Genomic DNA, 13,945 nt, shown 5'->3' on the forward strand with positions numbered 1-13,945 from the left:
GAACTCATCACTGAAAAGTGAAAGGATTGCTTTTGCTATCAAATCTTTTATCTTAAAAAAGGTCCTTTATAAAAGAAGCAATGCGTTAAGTGTTTCTGGTGAAAACGAGTCCCTTCTGTCTCCAATAATTTGTCTTAAGCGAGAGAAAATTCTCTCACAAGATGCTTCGCTACAGGGAAACATTGTTAAAGAATAGCAAATATTGGCAAAAATTGTTGGAATAATTCCTTGCTTGCTGATTTCAGAATAGAAAACTTGAGAATTATAATGTTCCACGTGCAGAGAGTCGTCCAGAAAAATTGAAGAAAAGAATGCTTTGAGGCTCTCAATATAGCAAGAAGCTTTCAGACATGAAATTTTTAGAAGATAATCATTGAATGCTGACTTTAATCTGAGAAACCAATCCATGCTGATTGTTTGTTGGATTTTGAATAGAGATTTCTTGATTTGTTCTGCTGACATTGTGCAATCAATGACTGAAAATTCATTTGCGCCAAGTTCTTCAACGTCTTTGTCATCTTCTGAAGTGTTTTCGACATTATCTGAGCATTTGTCTTCATCTTTTTTTGTTGAATTTTATTGCATGTCATGATCTTCAAGTTGTTATTGGTTTTTTCTTGTTTCGTAAAATGATGACTCTTGCTCACTTCTAACACAGAAAGGAGAATGAACCTCGATTTCATCATCAGCTGCATTATTTTCTGCTTGAATAATGCCTGCTTCATCGAAATCAATATCATAGAGGTTTTCATCTTCATTTGAAATTGCTTCTTTTTCAATAAGTGAATTTTCTGTCAAAAGAGTTAATAAATGTAGTAAACTGTTGTTTGGTGTATAGATTGGTGAAGTCGATGATATGGAGTGCAAATCTTTTGGCAGCGGCTGAAATTGAACTTGTGTTTCAGTAATTGCGTCTGCTATTTTATCTTTTTCTAGGCTTATAAATTGGAGAGCAGAATAAAAAGTCTCAACCGATAACGAAGAAGAGAATATTGGATGAGGAAATTTTGTTGGAAAATTAGTTTTTTCACTCTTTGAAAAAATGAAAGCGCATATTGTTTGTCTGTAAAAAATCCATTTTCGCTGTTCTTATCTTCCATTACATGAGAAAATGTTCGTAACTTTTTCTGTTGATTCTTTGTAAGCACAGAATTTGGGATTTCTTTTGAAGGACAAAGAAAGACAGAGTCACTTGGCTTAATATCTTTTGTGGATTGAATTGATGAACCGCAACGCATCCTTTGAATTTGAGTTTGATCTGAATCCTTTGAAAATGCAGATGAACATTTGAACAGCCTGTATTTTTCTTTCAATTTCATAAGTTCTGTTGAATAAAACTTTGAAAGCAAACCGTTTCTATATTCAAGAATACCAATTGGAGTTAAGGAATGAGCCAAAGCGATTTGATCTCCTCGTTCTTTCCCTAAAAATGAATTGAACAGTTGGATAACAATAAAGCAAACTCCATATTGCCAATCGGGTGAAGAAAATTCCTCAAGATCTTGCAACCATATGTATTGTGCAATGGATTTCAGAACATTGGGAAACACATCGCCAAGTTTTGTTTCATCGTTTTCAAAAAATAACTGCAGTTGTTTCAGAGGTGCAAGTAATAATTCACATCGGATCACATCATCAATTTTTTCTTTGGATAAAAAATTTGTAAATGACGCATTGTGAAGATTTTTTGTTATAAAACAACATATTTCGAAAAGACAAAGCCACCTCGTTTCTATGAAAGAGGGGCATTTCCGTAAAAACGGGTTCTTTGTTGATGATTTTCTTGTTAACTTTGAAAATGATGTAATTTCTTCCTTTAATTGAACGAAAAATGAATAATCCTTTAAAAGGCGTATGACAATTAGATTGATTAAGTGGTTACAACAGTAAACAAATATCGGTGAAATTTTCTTCGGTGTTTCTTCGTCTGAGCACAACTTCGAATGATCTGCAAAGCTTTGAATTGCGAGTTTTTGTGGAAGCAAGCCGTCCGTGCAAAAACAGCGCACTTCTCCTTTCAAATTCGAAACTTTTACAATAATATCACTAGCCAGATAGAAATAATCAGTGGTTGTGAAACATGCCTTTTCAATTTTCCAGAAAAATGGAGATGCCTTTGTCTGCAACGGAACAATTGTGATGACAGTGTATTTTTTTCCAGCAACTATCCCTCCGTCCATCATTACGGCAACCATTGAATTGAATATTTTTGAATTTCGTTCAGAAATTCTTTTCTTTCCTTCTTCTTGATTAAGTGCTGTCAGCTTTCTATATGTGAGAGAAGGAAATATGGTTGTAGGTGAAAGAGATGGATTATGTTGAGATACAATAATTAATGAAGATATAAATTTATTAAATTCATTGGAGTAAGCAGAAAGAAAAGCAATGTTGCAATGACCAATTAAATGTAAATATTGCTCAACCAACGAATCAAATTGAAAATGAGTTGGAACAATTTTCTTTGCTGACGCTTCAGACAATCTTGAAGATGGATGAAACTTGAAATATGGTAAAATTGTTGATGCAGTTGTCAATGCGCATCGATGATTCACAACTTTATCGCATCCTTTTCGTCCGGAGGTGGCACAATTGATTCCTTGTTTGCTTTTTGGACACAAGAAATAAATATGTCCATCTTTTTTAAGAGATCCATCTGTCTTGACAGGAGTATATGCCAGCCAAAGCTTTCCATTACATGTTTCAAAATGAATCTTTCCAATTTCTTCTCCAGTATTGTTTGGGTGTTTGTAGACTTGTTTTAAAGCAGAAAAATGCAAATTAATCTGAGTGATATTTAATAAGAAACATACAATTTCCGCCATTGGATGATTTTGTTCTTATTAATTCCACGAAAGTGCATTCATTGTTCTATAATTCCTCAACTTTTCTTTCAAACGCTTCAAGCTGCAAAGATGAATCATATTTAAAAAATAAATAATTACACATGCTGGGATAAAATGAGATTGCCAAACAATATTTTTCGCTGACATGCATTTTTGTAATTCAATAGGCATTTCTTTGATAAAGTCATTTTTAGTCATTTAACTCATTTTTCAAATGATCTCGACAAACCGACTGATCTCAACAGACGGACTGATCTAGACATGATCAAGTCGAAAAGATCTGTCGATTCGTCAAAAAAAATATTTTTGCATTTTCATGTTTTATTATTCATTTTTGTTATTCATAAAATAAAATAGAGCTAAATAATTTTTTGTAATAAATTGTTTTCCAATTCTTCAAATTTTCCAAATTAATGATTCTTAAAAAAGTTTCGAAATTCATTGTCGGTCAAATTGTCAAATCAATTTGACAGAGTCTGTATGTCGCAAAGGCATGAAAAAAGGTTTCAAACCAAATGAGCTTGTTAAACAAAAACTGATAAATTTTAATTTTTTTTTAATAAACCTTTTTGAGGCCAATTGGAATTTTATTTTGGATTCAAATAAAGAATGCTTTTATTCTGAAATAACGTAAGTTAATATTCCACACTGAACTTTTTGTTTCATTGCAACTTCTTGTAACAATTATTACCCTCATATCTTCAAGATTTTATAAATTCAGTCGTTGATCTGATTCATATAGATGAAAACTTCTGAAAGCATTTCTTCTTATCCCTTCCACAGATTAATTGCCTCATCTGATTACTGCCAGCTTTCATCGCCTTCAAAAAAATTTGATACAAAAAAGAAATATTCAGTTTCGTGGAAGATTGCAGTGTGATCGCATGCTATCTCCAATGGGAGCTTGGGAAAGTTGAATGGCTGATTTGAAGGCAAAGCACCAAATTGGTGAATCGGGTCTGCCTTCGATTATATGTCTAAATATTTTTGAAAAGTTCATTTTGTATAATTTTCAAATGAAATAAAAATTACAAACATAGATCAAAATTCTGTTAAGACTTACGTAACTTCGCTTAAATTGAAGTAATAACATTGTCAAGGTTTTGTTTTCATGACAGAAAATTTTCACAAATGGCAACAGAAATTTGATCGAAATATGAAATTTTACCTTTATTTGGAAATTAAACAAAACAAATTTTTCAAAAAAATTTAGACATATGGGTGATTCTTTTTGAAAAGTCGCAAATGTTTAATTTTCAAATAAATTAAAATTTTCATATTTAACTCAAATTTTCGTTAACATACACCAAACTTCACCAACAAGGTATCTATTTCTGGATAATGCTATTTCATTCGTTCCATAGAAGAATCGTGAGTGGGAACAAAAATTTGATTAAAACAAAAAATATTTTATTTATATGAAAATTAAACATTTGCGAATTTTCAAAAAGAATTACCCATATAACAAAAAAACTTTTCAACAAAAATTTTGTTTTCGAATTCAAAAATTTTTCATAATAATGCACATCCCGAAAAAAGTTATGATTTCAAAAATAATCACCCAATTAGTCGAAGTTGTTAAACTAATTATTCATAATAGTAAAACTTTTTTTTTGAGATTGGAAAACTTATTCGAAATTCATAAAATTAAGTATTTTTATAAAAAATTATTTTGTGTAAATCGGTTTTTGGTTGAGTGTTGGAAAGTGATTAATATATTATATCATTTAATTATTTATCAAAATGATGAGAAATTGAACCTCGAATATTATTGTTCGTGAATAAACATAAAATTTTCTAATTTTTTAGTAAAAAAATCATCATCATGGAAATAGAATAATTTTCAAACGAATTCATTTCACATCGATTAATAATGCATAATTCAACCAAGAAAAAAATTTTGAATCAATTTTTCTAACAAAATTCCAATATTTTTCACAATTTCATAAATTCATAAATGCATTTTCGGAATTCTTCTATTGTTATTTATTGTTTATCTTAAGATCTTCAATTTCAAATAACGTTTCATGATTGATTTTTTCATAATAAAACAATGTTAGGTGTATTAATTCAAAAATTATCCGATTATCATGATGATGATTTTTTTCAGAAAAATCAGAAAATTTCATGTTTGTTGACAAATTAAAAAATTCGGGGTTCAAGTTCTCATTTTTTTAATAAATAACGAAAAAATATATAATATTTTAATCACATTCAGATATTAAGTAAAAACCAATTTTTCACAAAAAATTTTTTTTCAAAAAATACTCAAATTTATTAATTTCGAAAAAGAAGTTAACCAATTTCGAATAATTAGTTCACCAAAATCGAATAATAAATGGTGTATTCATAAAGTTTTTTTTTTTAACTTTTCGAACCTAATTTCTAATAAAAATCATCCAATATACGATAATATTAAAAAATAAACAATTAACAAAATTTGAGCTTCCGCTATAAGTTATCATTTGCAGAAAATTTTCTTTTTCGATCCTTTCCATTTAAATAATCAGCATTTTTTAAATAACAATTCTTAAAGTCCTCAAAAACAAAAATAAAATTAATTCAAATATATATTTTTATATGAATAGCATATGGAATATTTTATTGATGTGATCTTTCACTTTTCCATGCATTCAATTTCTCTTGAGATAAAATAATAAGGGGTGCAGGCAATTTTGATTTTCGTTTTTTTCTTCCATACACATCCATGGTGAGGTGCTCCACCAGCATAAAAACTGCATTCCATTTTGCTGCATTGTTGTTGCTGGTTGCTCGCATCTGCAGTTGCAGAGGCATTGAAGAAATGCAAATTCAACAAATATGCGATGAGGAGATGCAGAAAGGCGAGATCAACATATCAGATGAAAAAGTAACGAATAGCAATAATTATCCCATTCGAAGGGAAGTGATTGGGAATGCAGCTGGCAACCGGTTGTGTTGTGCTGAAACAAGTCTTGTTATCGTCAACAGCACGTTGTGCGTGAGCCACCTCACCATGGTGCCTCTCAGCGGCTGTGCGTTTGTCACTGCCCACAAGCGCTCAGCTGCCACCATTTTCTCCTCTGCCTGCCAAATCCACACACACCACAATCACAATCACAAGCACCCCCCACTCTTCCTCTCTGCACACAGCTCTCTCTCACTCACGAACTTCTCCCTCCTTATCCCTCAACCGGCCATCCTCTCCTCCCCCCTCTTCTCCACCCCAAATTATCTCTTCTCTTCTTCCCACTCCCCAGTCTCCACCTCCTTCTTCATCTCCCACTCCTCTTTCTCCTCTTTCGTCTCCCTTCATCAGCCCTTCCTTTTTTCCCCTTCTTCCCCTCTCCACCCCCAAATCCACCTCAATCTCCATCTCTCAAGCACACTCTTCTCCAATATCTCTTCTCTCTCACCACATTTAGCACAAACACCACTTTCCTCACACTCACTCACTCCATTCACCGCCACAACCACAATCACCACAAACACCACACACCAGCACAACTCATTCACCACAACCACTGCCACCAACACCAATTCAAACACAATCCCCTTCCACTCTCTTCACTCATCAATTTCCATTCACTCAACCATCTTCATCCACACTCACAACCCAGTTGATGGTGCCATCCTCCCTTCCATCAACAGTCCATCCACTTCCCTTTCAGCCTTCAACTCTTCTTTCCTCCACCAAACTCGCTCTTTAGCAAATGCTGCTAAAGTGTATATCGGAAACGAAACTGATAGAAAAATACCAGGAAGATTGTCTGATTTTGATCTGAGCAGCCATTGCTTCGAATGGTGTGAATGGGAAGATTCAGACAGTGGAGATGATTGGGGTGGTGCGCTTCTAGTAAATTGCACAAATGCTAATCTCACAATTACTTCTTGTTCATTCAATAAATGTTCATCCAATGGAGAAGGAGGAGCGTTATATTGTTATTTTTTGTCAAAAGTTAACATTTTAAAATCAAATTTCACAAACTGTTCAGCATATCATGGAGGGGCAGCTGAAGTGTACGGACCGCAATCCAATTGTGTTTGGACGTTTGTAGAAAATAAAGTGGAAAGTTGCTCAATTACAAATTGGTGTGGAACTGGTTGGTATTTTGCTCTTGGAAATACTCCAACAAACGGTCAATTCTTGTTCACCAAATGCAACTGCATTGCAAACTCGGGCTACGATTCTTCTGGTGCTCTTACATTTCGTTATCCTCCAAATAATAAACCGAGACTATTTTTAATTAATGACTGCCTATTTATAAAAAACAAATTGAAAAATACATCTTCATCTTATGGAGGTGCTGCAATCTACTGTAATCTAACTTTCACTTGGATGAGCGGAATGAAATTCATCACTTTTTGCTTCTTTGATGGTAATTCCGCTTCTAGTGGCAAAGGAAATGATGTGTTCTTCAGCGGAAGTGCAATCACCCAATCTCCTTTCCAGCAATGTGGTTCAACAACTCCAACAAAAAGAGTGTGGAATAATGGAACTGCTGACAACGCTGAATATAATTGCTGGCTACCAATCATCAACCAGAACAAAATCGTTGCAAATGGTGGAAATGATGTCGATGCCTGTGGCAAAACACAGCAAAGCCCATGTGCCACCGTAGAGTATGCACTCGGATGCATTGCTCCCTTCAGCGATGCCTCCCTCACTCTCCTCCTCTCCACTTTCACTCCAGCTCAGACACTCACGTTCCGTGCACCAAATACAAAAATCACAGGAAATAGCACAACTGCCACCACCATCGCCTCCAGTGGAATTCCCCAACCAACTTATTCTTCCTCTCCATCATTTTTATCATCCTCTTCACCAGATCCATCTATCTCTTCTGCCCTCTTCGCCCAAACCCAGGGATCACTTACAGTCTCTGCCCTCGCCATCTCCCACAACTCCACAAATCAAATCACCACCATCCTCTTCCACCTCTCCGAAAACTCCCCTTCCCTCAACCTCAACACAACCACCATCACCGGAACAACCTCCATAACAATAAAAACTCCGCTCTTCTTCCTCACTGCTGGCTCCCTCACCCTCAACCACACAGCAATCACCAGTTTCACCCTCAACAGCCAAAGCATCTTCCACCTCACCTCCCTCACAGCACCCCTCACCCTCAACTCCTCCAACATCACCCACATCACCTCCACAGCCACCCCCGCCAGCTGTGTCCTCTCCTCTGCCACTTCCCCTGCCCTCTCCCTCTCCCTCACCAACTGCACCATGACCAATATCGCCTCTCGACAGCTGAACCAAAATACTGCCACAGATGGCGGATGCATCTCATTCGCCTCATCCGCCTCTGACAATGCATTTTCGGTGAGCAACACCACCTTCTCCAGCTGCTGTGTGAGTGAGGATGCCAGCGCTGGAGGAAGAGGAGGAGGAATATATTTGGATTGCAGTTTGAATGAAGGAGGATTTCAACTTTCGTCAATATCGTTTTCTGGATGCTCGGCAACGATTGGGAAGAACATGTTTGTAAAGAGCAGCAATCTGGTGAATACTGTGAATACAGAGCGTCTTGCAATTGTTAACACAGATTACGAGGATGATGGGAATGCATTTGTTGGGGAAGATGGGAAATATGGAGAAATGGATCTCCGAGTGTTTCTTGTTTCTTTGAAGTGGATGGTTGTGTCTGTGTCGAAGGATGGGCATGACACATTGGGATGTGGGAGTGAAATATTCCCATGTCAATCGATGAAAAGTGGAATTGACCACATTGACAGAAGCGAGGCAGAAGGAGAAAGGAAAGTGAATGTGAGAGATGATGGAACAATGGAAGATGCTTGTTTGTTTTCAAAAGCCATTGTGATTGATGGGTGTGTGAATGAGGGAGATGATGTGAAGCACAGACTTGTTCATTTTGAGGAGACTATCAAAGGGGATTCTGCATCGTCTTCATCTGTTATTTCATCAAGCAACTCGCTCATTTTGTTGTCTTTGAAGTTGCAGGTTCCAAGTCAATTTGTGTCAAACATGAATTCGTTGATTTCATCGAGTGGGATTCTTCAACTCAAAAACTGTTCCTTTGAAAATCAGTCATTAGATATCATTCAATACTCTTTGATAACCACAACAAGTGGAAGTTGCACATTGAAAGAATGCAGTTTGACAGATTGTTCATTTGTCGAATGCCCATTGGAGATGAATTCTTCTGTTTTTATTGAAGACTGCAACTTAATAAATATTGTGAACACCGGAAGCAGTGAAGGAGGTTCAGCAAAAGTGATTTTGAAAGGGAATGAAAAACTGGAGATCAAATCGACAAATGCATCTTCTTGTTCGCTTTTAACAACAAATGGAAAAGGAGGATTCTTGTATCTTGATTGTCAAAATTGTTTGAATGAAACACCATTTCTTTTGGAAGGTGTAACATTTGAGAACAACAAAGCAGATATTGGAAAGAATATGTTCATTTTGGGAAAGGATTTCAACAGTTCTGTGACGAATGACTCATTCAAGTTTGATTACTCATCAATGAAGGATGATAAGACTTTGTTTGTAGGAAGTGACAATTTTTATCAAGAAAAGGATTTATTCATGTTTCTGATTACATACAGCTCATTTGAGATATTTATCTCATTGAGTGGATTTGATGTGGAACGCTGTGGAAGTGAGGAAGAACCATGCTTCACAATGTGGAAAGGGATGGAAAACATGGAAAAGGGAAATGAAATGAAAACAATTCAGATTGAAGGATCAACAATTATTCGAGATTCATTCAACGTGTCCAATTATCAGATCAAAAAGAGTGTAAAGATGGGAGAAGAAGATACAAAAGCAATATTGAATATTGAAAAGGCAATTGAAACTCAGCTGGAATATTTCATGGAAAATGATAATCATCTTGAATTGACAAATATCCTACTCCAACTGAAATCTGGATTTGACAATTCAGCCAAAACAATTATTTCAAACAAAGAAGGAGATTTAGTGATAACTGGATGTGCATTCCATTCAGAGGCTGGAGTGAACAATGGATTTGATTGTGTGTTTGTGGATGCGATTGGAGGCGGTGTGGAAGTGAATGATTTGTCGATGGAATCGTGCAATGTTGGAAACAGTATATTTACCATTCGCGATTCTGGAGTTGTTTGCCATTTGGTGAATGTTCGAGTGGAATTGTTGAATGAAAGTGGAGGATGCATTTTGTCAATCAAGAAATCTGAGTCAGGATCAAAATTGAAAAACAAAAATGAGAAAATAAATCTTCAAATTGAGAAATCATCATTTTCAGGAGTAAAGAGAAGTGACAATGGAGCGAGCATTTTGGAGTCTGCGAGTGAGAATAAGATTTGTTTGGTTGTGAATGAGAGTAACATCACAGAAGACAAAGCAGATACAAGTGAAAAAGGAGGGGCGATATTCTTCACATTGGGTGCATCTGGATCAATGAAGATGATTGACTCAACAATCAGCCATTGCGGCTGCAGCGAAAGCAGGGGAAGAGGAGGAGGAGTTCATCTGGCAACAAAGGAAAGAGGAGAATTGGATTTCGCATTTGTGGGGATGAAGTTCAGTGCAAACACAGCAAGTGTGGGGAATGATATTTTCATTGAATGCTTTAACATCACATCGCAGATCAATGAAACCCAGTTTCGATTTGATCTTCGAGAAGGCCATTACACCAGAATGAATGCGATATATGGAATTGATAGTTGTGAGCACACAGATGATACAGATCTGATTGATTTTGTGACGATCCATCAGAGCGATACAATTGTTGTGAGCAGCGTGAATGGATCGAATGAGAGACAATGTGGAACAAGCACACTTCCATGTGCTTCGATTGATTATGGACTGATGCATCTGACTTCAGATTTCATGAGCCAAATGATTGTTATCGGAGAGAGCGTGATTGGTGAAGAGATAAATCTGAAAGAAATGGGCCTAAGTTCGAAGAACAGAGAGATGTGTGAAGTTGAATTTGAAACAGAGATTGAAAAAACAAAGGAATCTTTGATGAAAACAACTGGAACAGTTTCATTGCTGAGAGTGAACTTTGTGTTTGATCCAAATTTCATCTCTTCTCACAAATCATTGATATCTCCAGAGGGAGGGATTCTTGAAGTGATGAATTGCTCATTCGCTTCAAAACAATTGACAGAAGAAGGAAGTATTTCTTTTACTGAAATTCCATTTCACATTATTAATGTAGAAAAAGGAGAATTACAACTTGATGGATGCTCAATATCAAATCTCATTCTTCATGAATCAGCGTTATATCTTTCATCTTCTCTTCCATCAGTGATTTATTTATTAACGATTTGCAATTCAACAATTAAAACTTCTTTGATAGATCTTAATGAATGTGGACAATTAACAATTAAAGATTTCAAAACAGAAAATATCACTGTTGAAGGAAATGAAGAATCATTGATATCTTGCTTGACAATGAAAAAGACGATGCAGTTAACGAATTGCACAATGGGCGGAGTCAGTACAAACAATGCAAAGGGGAAATTGATGAAATTGGAGGATTGTTTGGATGTGAAAATGGACAGTTGCATTTTCGAAGGAAATTCAAAAGAAAGAAATGAGAAGAAGTTGAATATGGAAGAAGAGATATGCAGATGGGATGGATCTTTAGTGGATATTGTGAAGAGTTCTGTGGTGATGAAAGACACAACAATCTCGAATTCACCAAAAGGTGGAATATCAATGAGTGGAGGAAATGTGATTATTGAAATGGGGTTGTTTGAGAATAATAATCCATCAATTGAAAATTATCCATCGTTGAGAAGAAATATCATTTGTTCAGATTCAGGAACATTGAATGTGATGAGTTTGAAAGGAGGAGATGGATTGGAAAGAAACACATCTCTTTGGATGCTGAATGGTGGGTGCAACTTTGAAGGGATTGTTTCAGAAAGGGATTCATCATTCTTCATTCCTGTGCTGGAAAGTGTGGAAGCAAAAGAAGAAACTGGTAGAATGAAACTGACATTCAAAGGAATGCTTCTTGTTCCATGCAATCTATCATTCGCAGTTGTGAAGCGAAAGGGAGAAGAGAAAGAGATTGAAAAACATGATTTTGATTCAAATGGGTTTTTGTCAGAAAGAGAAGCAGAAGGAAGTGCGGGAAAAGATCTCATCAACAGTTGTGGAGACGAAATAGAAGTGAGTGCATGTATTTTATTTGGGAATGCTTATTCTCCTTCATCAACAAATCCATTTGTTCTGAAAAATGCAAGTGAAACAAAGGGAAATGGAGATGGAAGGATTGTTGAAGGAGGAAAAGATCAAAAATCATTTTGGCTGATCATTGTGATCATCATGGCAATCATTCTCATGATTGTGCTTATTGTGTCTGTTGTTTTGGCTGTTCGATGGAGAAAACAAAAGCGAAGAACAGAGGAGTTGGAAATCGTTGTGGAAGACACAGTGAGGAAGGATCCGAAGTTGATTGAGATGACAACGATGGAGATGTCTCCCGAGGAGCAATGGCGAAGGGCGGAGAGGGAAGCTGAAAAGAAGAATGAAGAGAGGATCAAGAAGAGGGTGTATGCGAAAAGCTTGGGACACTCAGAGTCATCAGAGCATCTTCTCTCTGAGAGTGGATCAACTGAATACATTCTGGGAAGAGACTCAGATAAGATTCCTGATTGGGCATTGGAAAAGGAGGAGGAAGAGACGAGAAAGAGAACTCCATCGCCATCTATTTCATCAACTTCATCCACTTCAACGACAGACACAGAATCCACATTTGTTCGTGGGGAGGACTTGTGTCCAACCACATCATCAATGTCGAATCTGGTGGATGCAATGGCCTGCTCCTCGCCTCATGAGAAGCTGATTGTGGATTTAAGAGATTCATTGTTCATGCTTCTTCATGGAAGAAATGAGAAAAAAGAGATGGCAATTGGGAGTTTGCAGGAGAGGGAGCAGACAGCTTCCCAAATCCTGTTCTGGGTGGCAAATCTCGCACTTCACTCCTTTGATGAGATGGAAAATTTTCTTCAATCTCTTTCCAATCTCAGTCCTCATATTGTTCTATTCTCAGAACACATGGTCATTTGTATTGTGATGCACTCCGACTTTTCTTCAGATTCAGATTCATCCTCAACCTCGTCATCGACCGTTGTGACATCTGCCAGTGACAATGATGATGATGATTCTCTTCCTTCATCAGCGTTTGAGGATGATGATGATTTCAAAAAAGAGTGTTTGAGGTGGAAGGCACCTGAGCTACTGATGAACAAGAAGATGGGAGCGACAAAGAAGTCGGTGGTGTTTTCGATTGGGATGATGGCGTGGGAGTGTCTGACGCTCCAGATCCCGTTTGGGGAGTATGAGGCGGAGGTGGCGGGGCAGAAGATTGCGAATGGGGAGAGGCCTGGGCCAGAGGAGCTTGAGGGATGCGAGCTGAGCAAGGGGGTGAAAGCGTGCTTGTCGCAGAATGGAGAGGAGAGGCCAGGGCTGATGGATGTGAAGCGGGAGCTGTTTGGGCACTTCCCGGCCGGGGCTGTGATGGTCACAGTGACTGATGCGATTGGGTTGGAGGTTGGGTCGGGGGATAGAGATGGAAGTGGGGATAGTGAAGCTGAGAGTGGAGATTCGTTGATTCGATGAGTGGAAACGGTCTGAATGTTTCGAGGTATTTGATAAAGACATTTGTGCATTTTTTTTCCTTTTGAAGAGTTCAGTTGGAAGTTAAAACAGAAGGATTTACTTTGGAAATGGAGTGAAAAGCAAATTGAATGAGTCTGATGTTTTGAATGTGTGTTCATGAATTTTGGATTGAATCTTTCGAGACTTGTGGTCTTCTGAAAGATTGCAGAAAATGCGAATTGGATTGGCAAACAAATTGTTAGAGCTGTGTTTTATTATTATTATAATTATTATAATTATTAATTTTATTTTGTTTCATATTGACTTTGTGATTTTTTTGCTGAGCACCATTTTCAATCATTGTGACAATTGGGGAGGAGCAATAATTGAATGCTGTTCTTTCATTGAAGTTCTCTTTCACTTTCTTCTTTTTGTATTTCACATATTCCTTTTTTTTTTCATGGTCGCAATCTGTTTTTGTTGGTTGGGGAAGAAATTTCATTTTTTCGTTTTGTTTGTTTTTGTTTTATTCTTATTTTAATACCAGCAACGA

The 13,945-nt window shown here is 36.7% G+C and overlaps 2 protein-coding genes across 2 annotated transcripts; one reads left to right on the plus strand and one right to left on the minus strand.

Annotated features, from left to right (window-relative positions):
* Nucleotides 1–5,729: 5,729 nt before the first annotated feature.
* On the minus strand, nt 5,730–6,198 carry MONOS_2407 (uncharacterized protein; the record flags this gene model as incomplete). Its single annotated transcript, XM_067872325.1, has 2 exons — nt 5,730–5,909; nt 5,995–6,198. 2 exons carry the CDS (start codon nt 6,196–6,198, stop codon nt 5,730–5,732), a joined length of 384 nt encoding a protein of 127 aa, XP_067729311.1.
* Nucleotides 6,199–6,535: 337 nt separating this feature from the next.
* Nucleotides 6,536–13,529, plus strand: MONOS_2406 (uncharacterized protein; the record flags this gene model as incomplete). Its single annotated transcript, XM_067872324.1, has 3 exons — nt 6,536–6,548; nt 6,818–12,587; nt 13,481–13,529. The coding sequence occupies 3 exons, from the start codon at nt 6,536–6,538 to the stop codon at nt 13,527–13,529; spliced, it is 5,832 nt and encodes a 1,943-aa protein (XP_067729312.1).
* Nucleotides 13,530–13,945: the final 416 nt, after the last annotated feature.

Source organism: Monocercomonoides exilis (genome assembly GCF_001643675.1).
Source record: "Monocercomonoides exilis strain PA203 chromosome Unknown scaffold17-1647472, whole genome shotgun sequence".
NCBI classification, from domain to species: Eukaryota; Preaxostyla; order Oxymonadida; family Polymastigidae; genus Monocercomonoides; species Monocercomonoides exilis.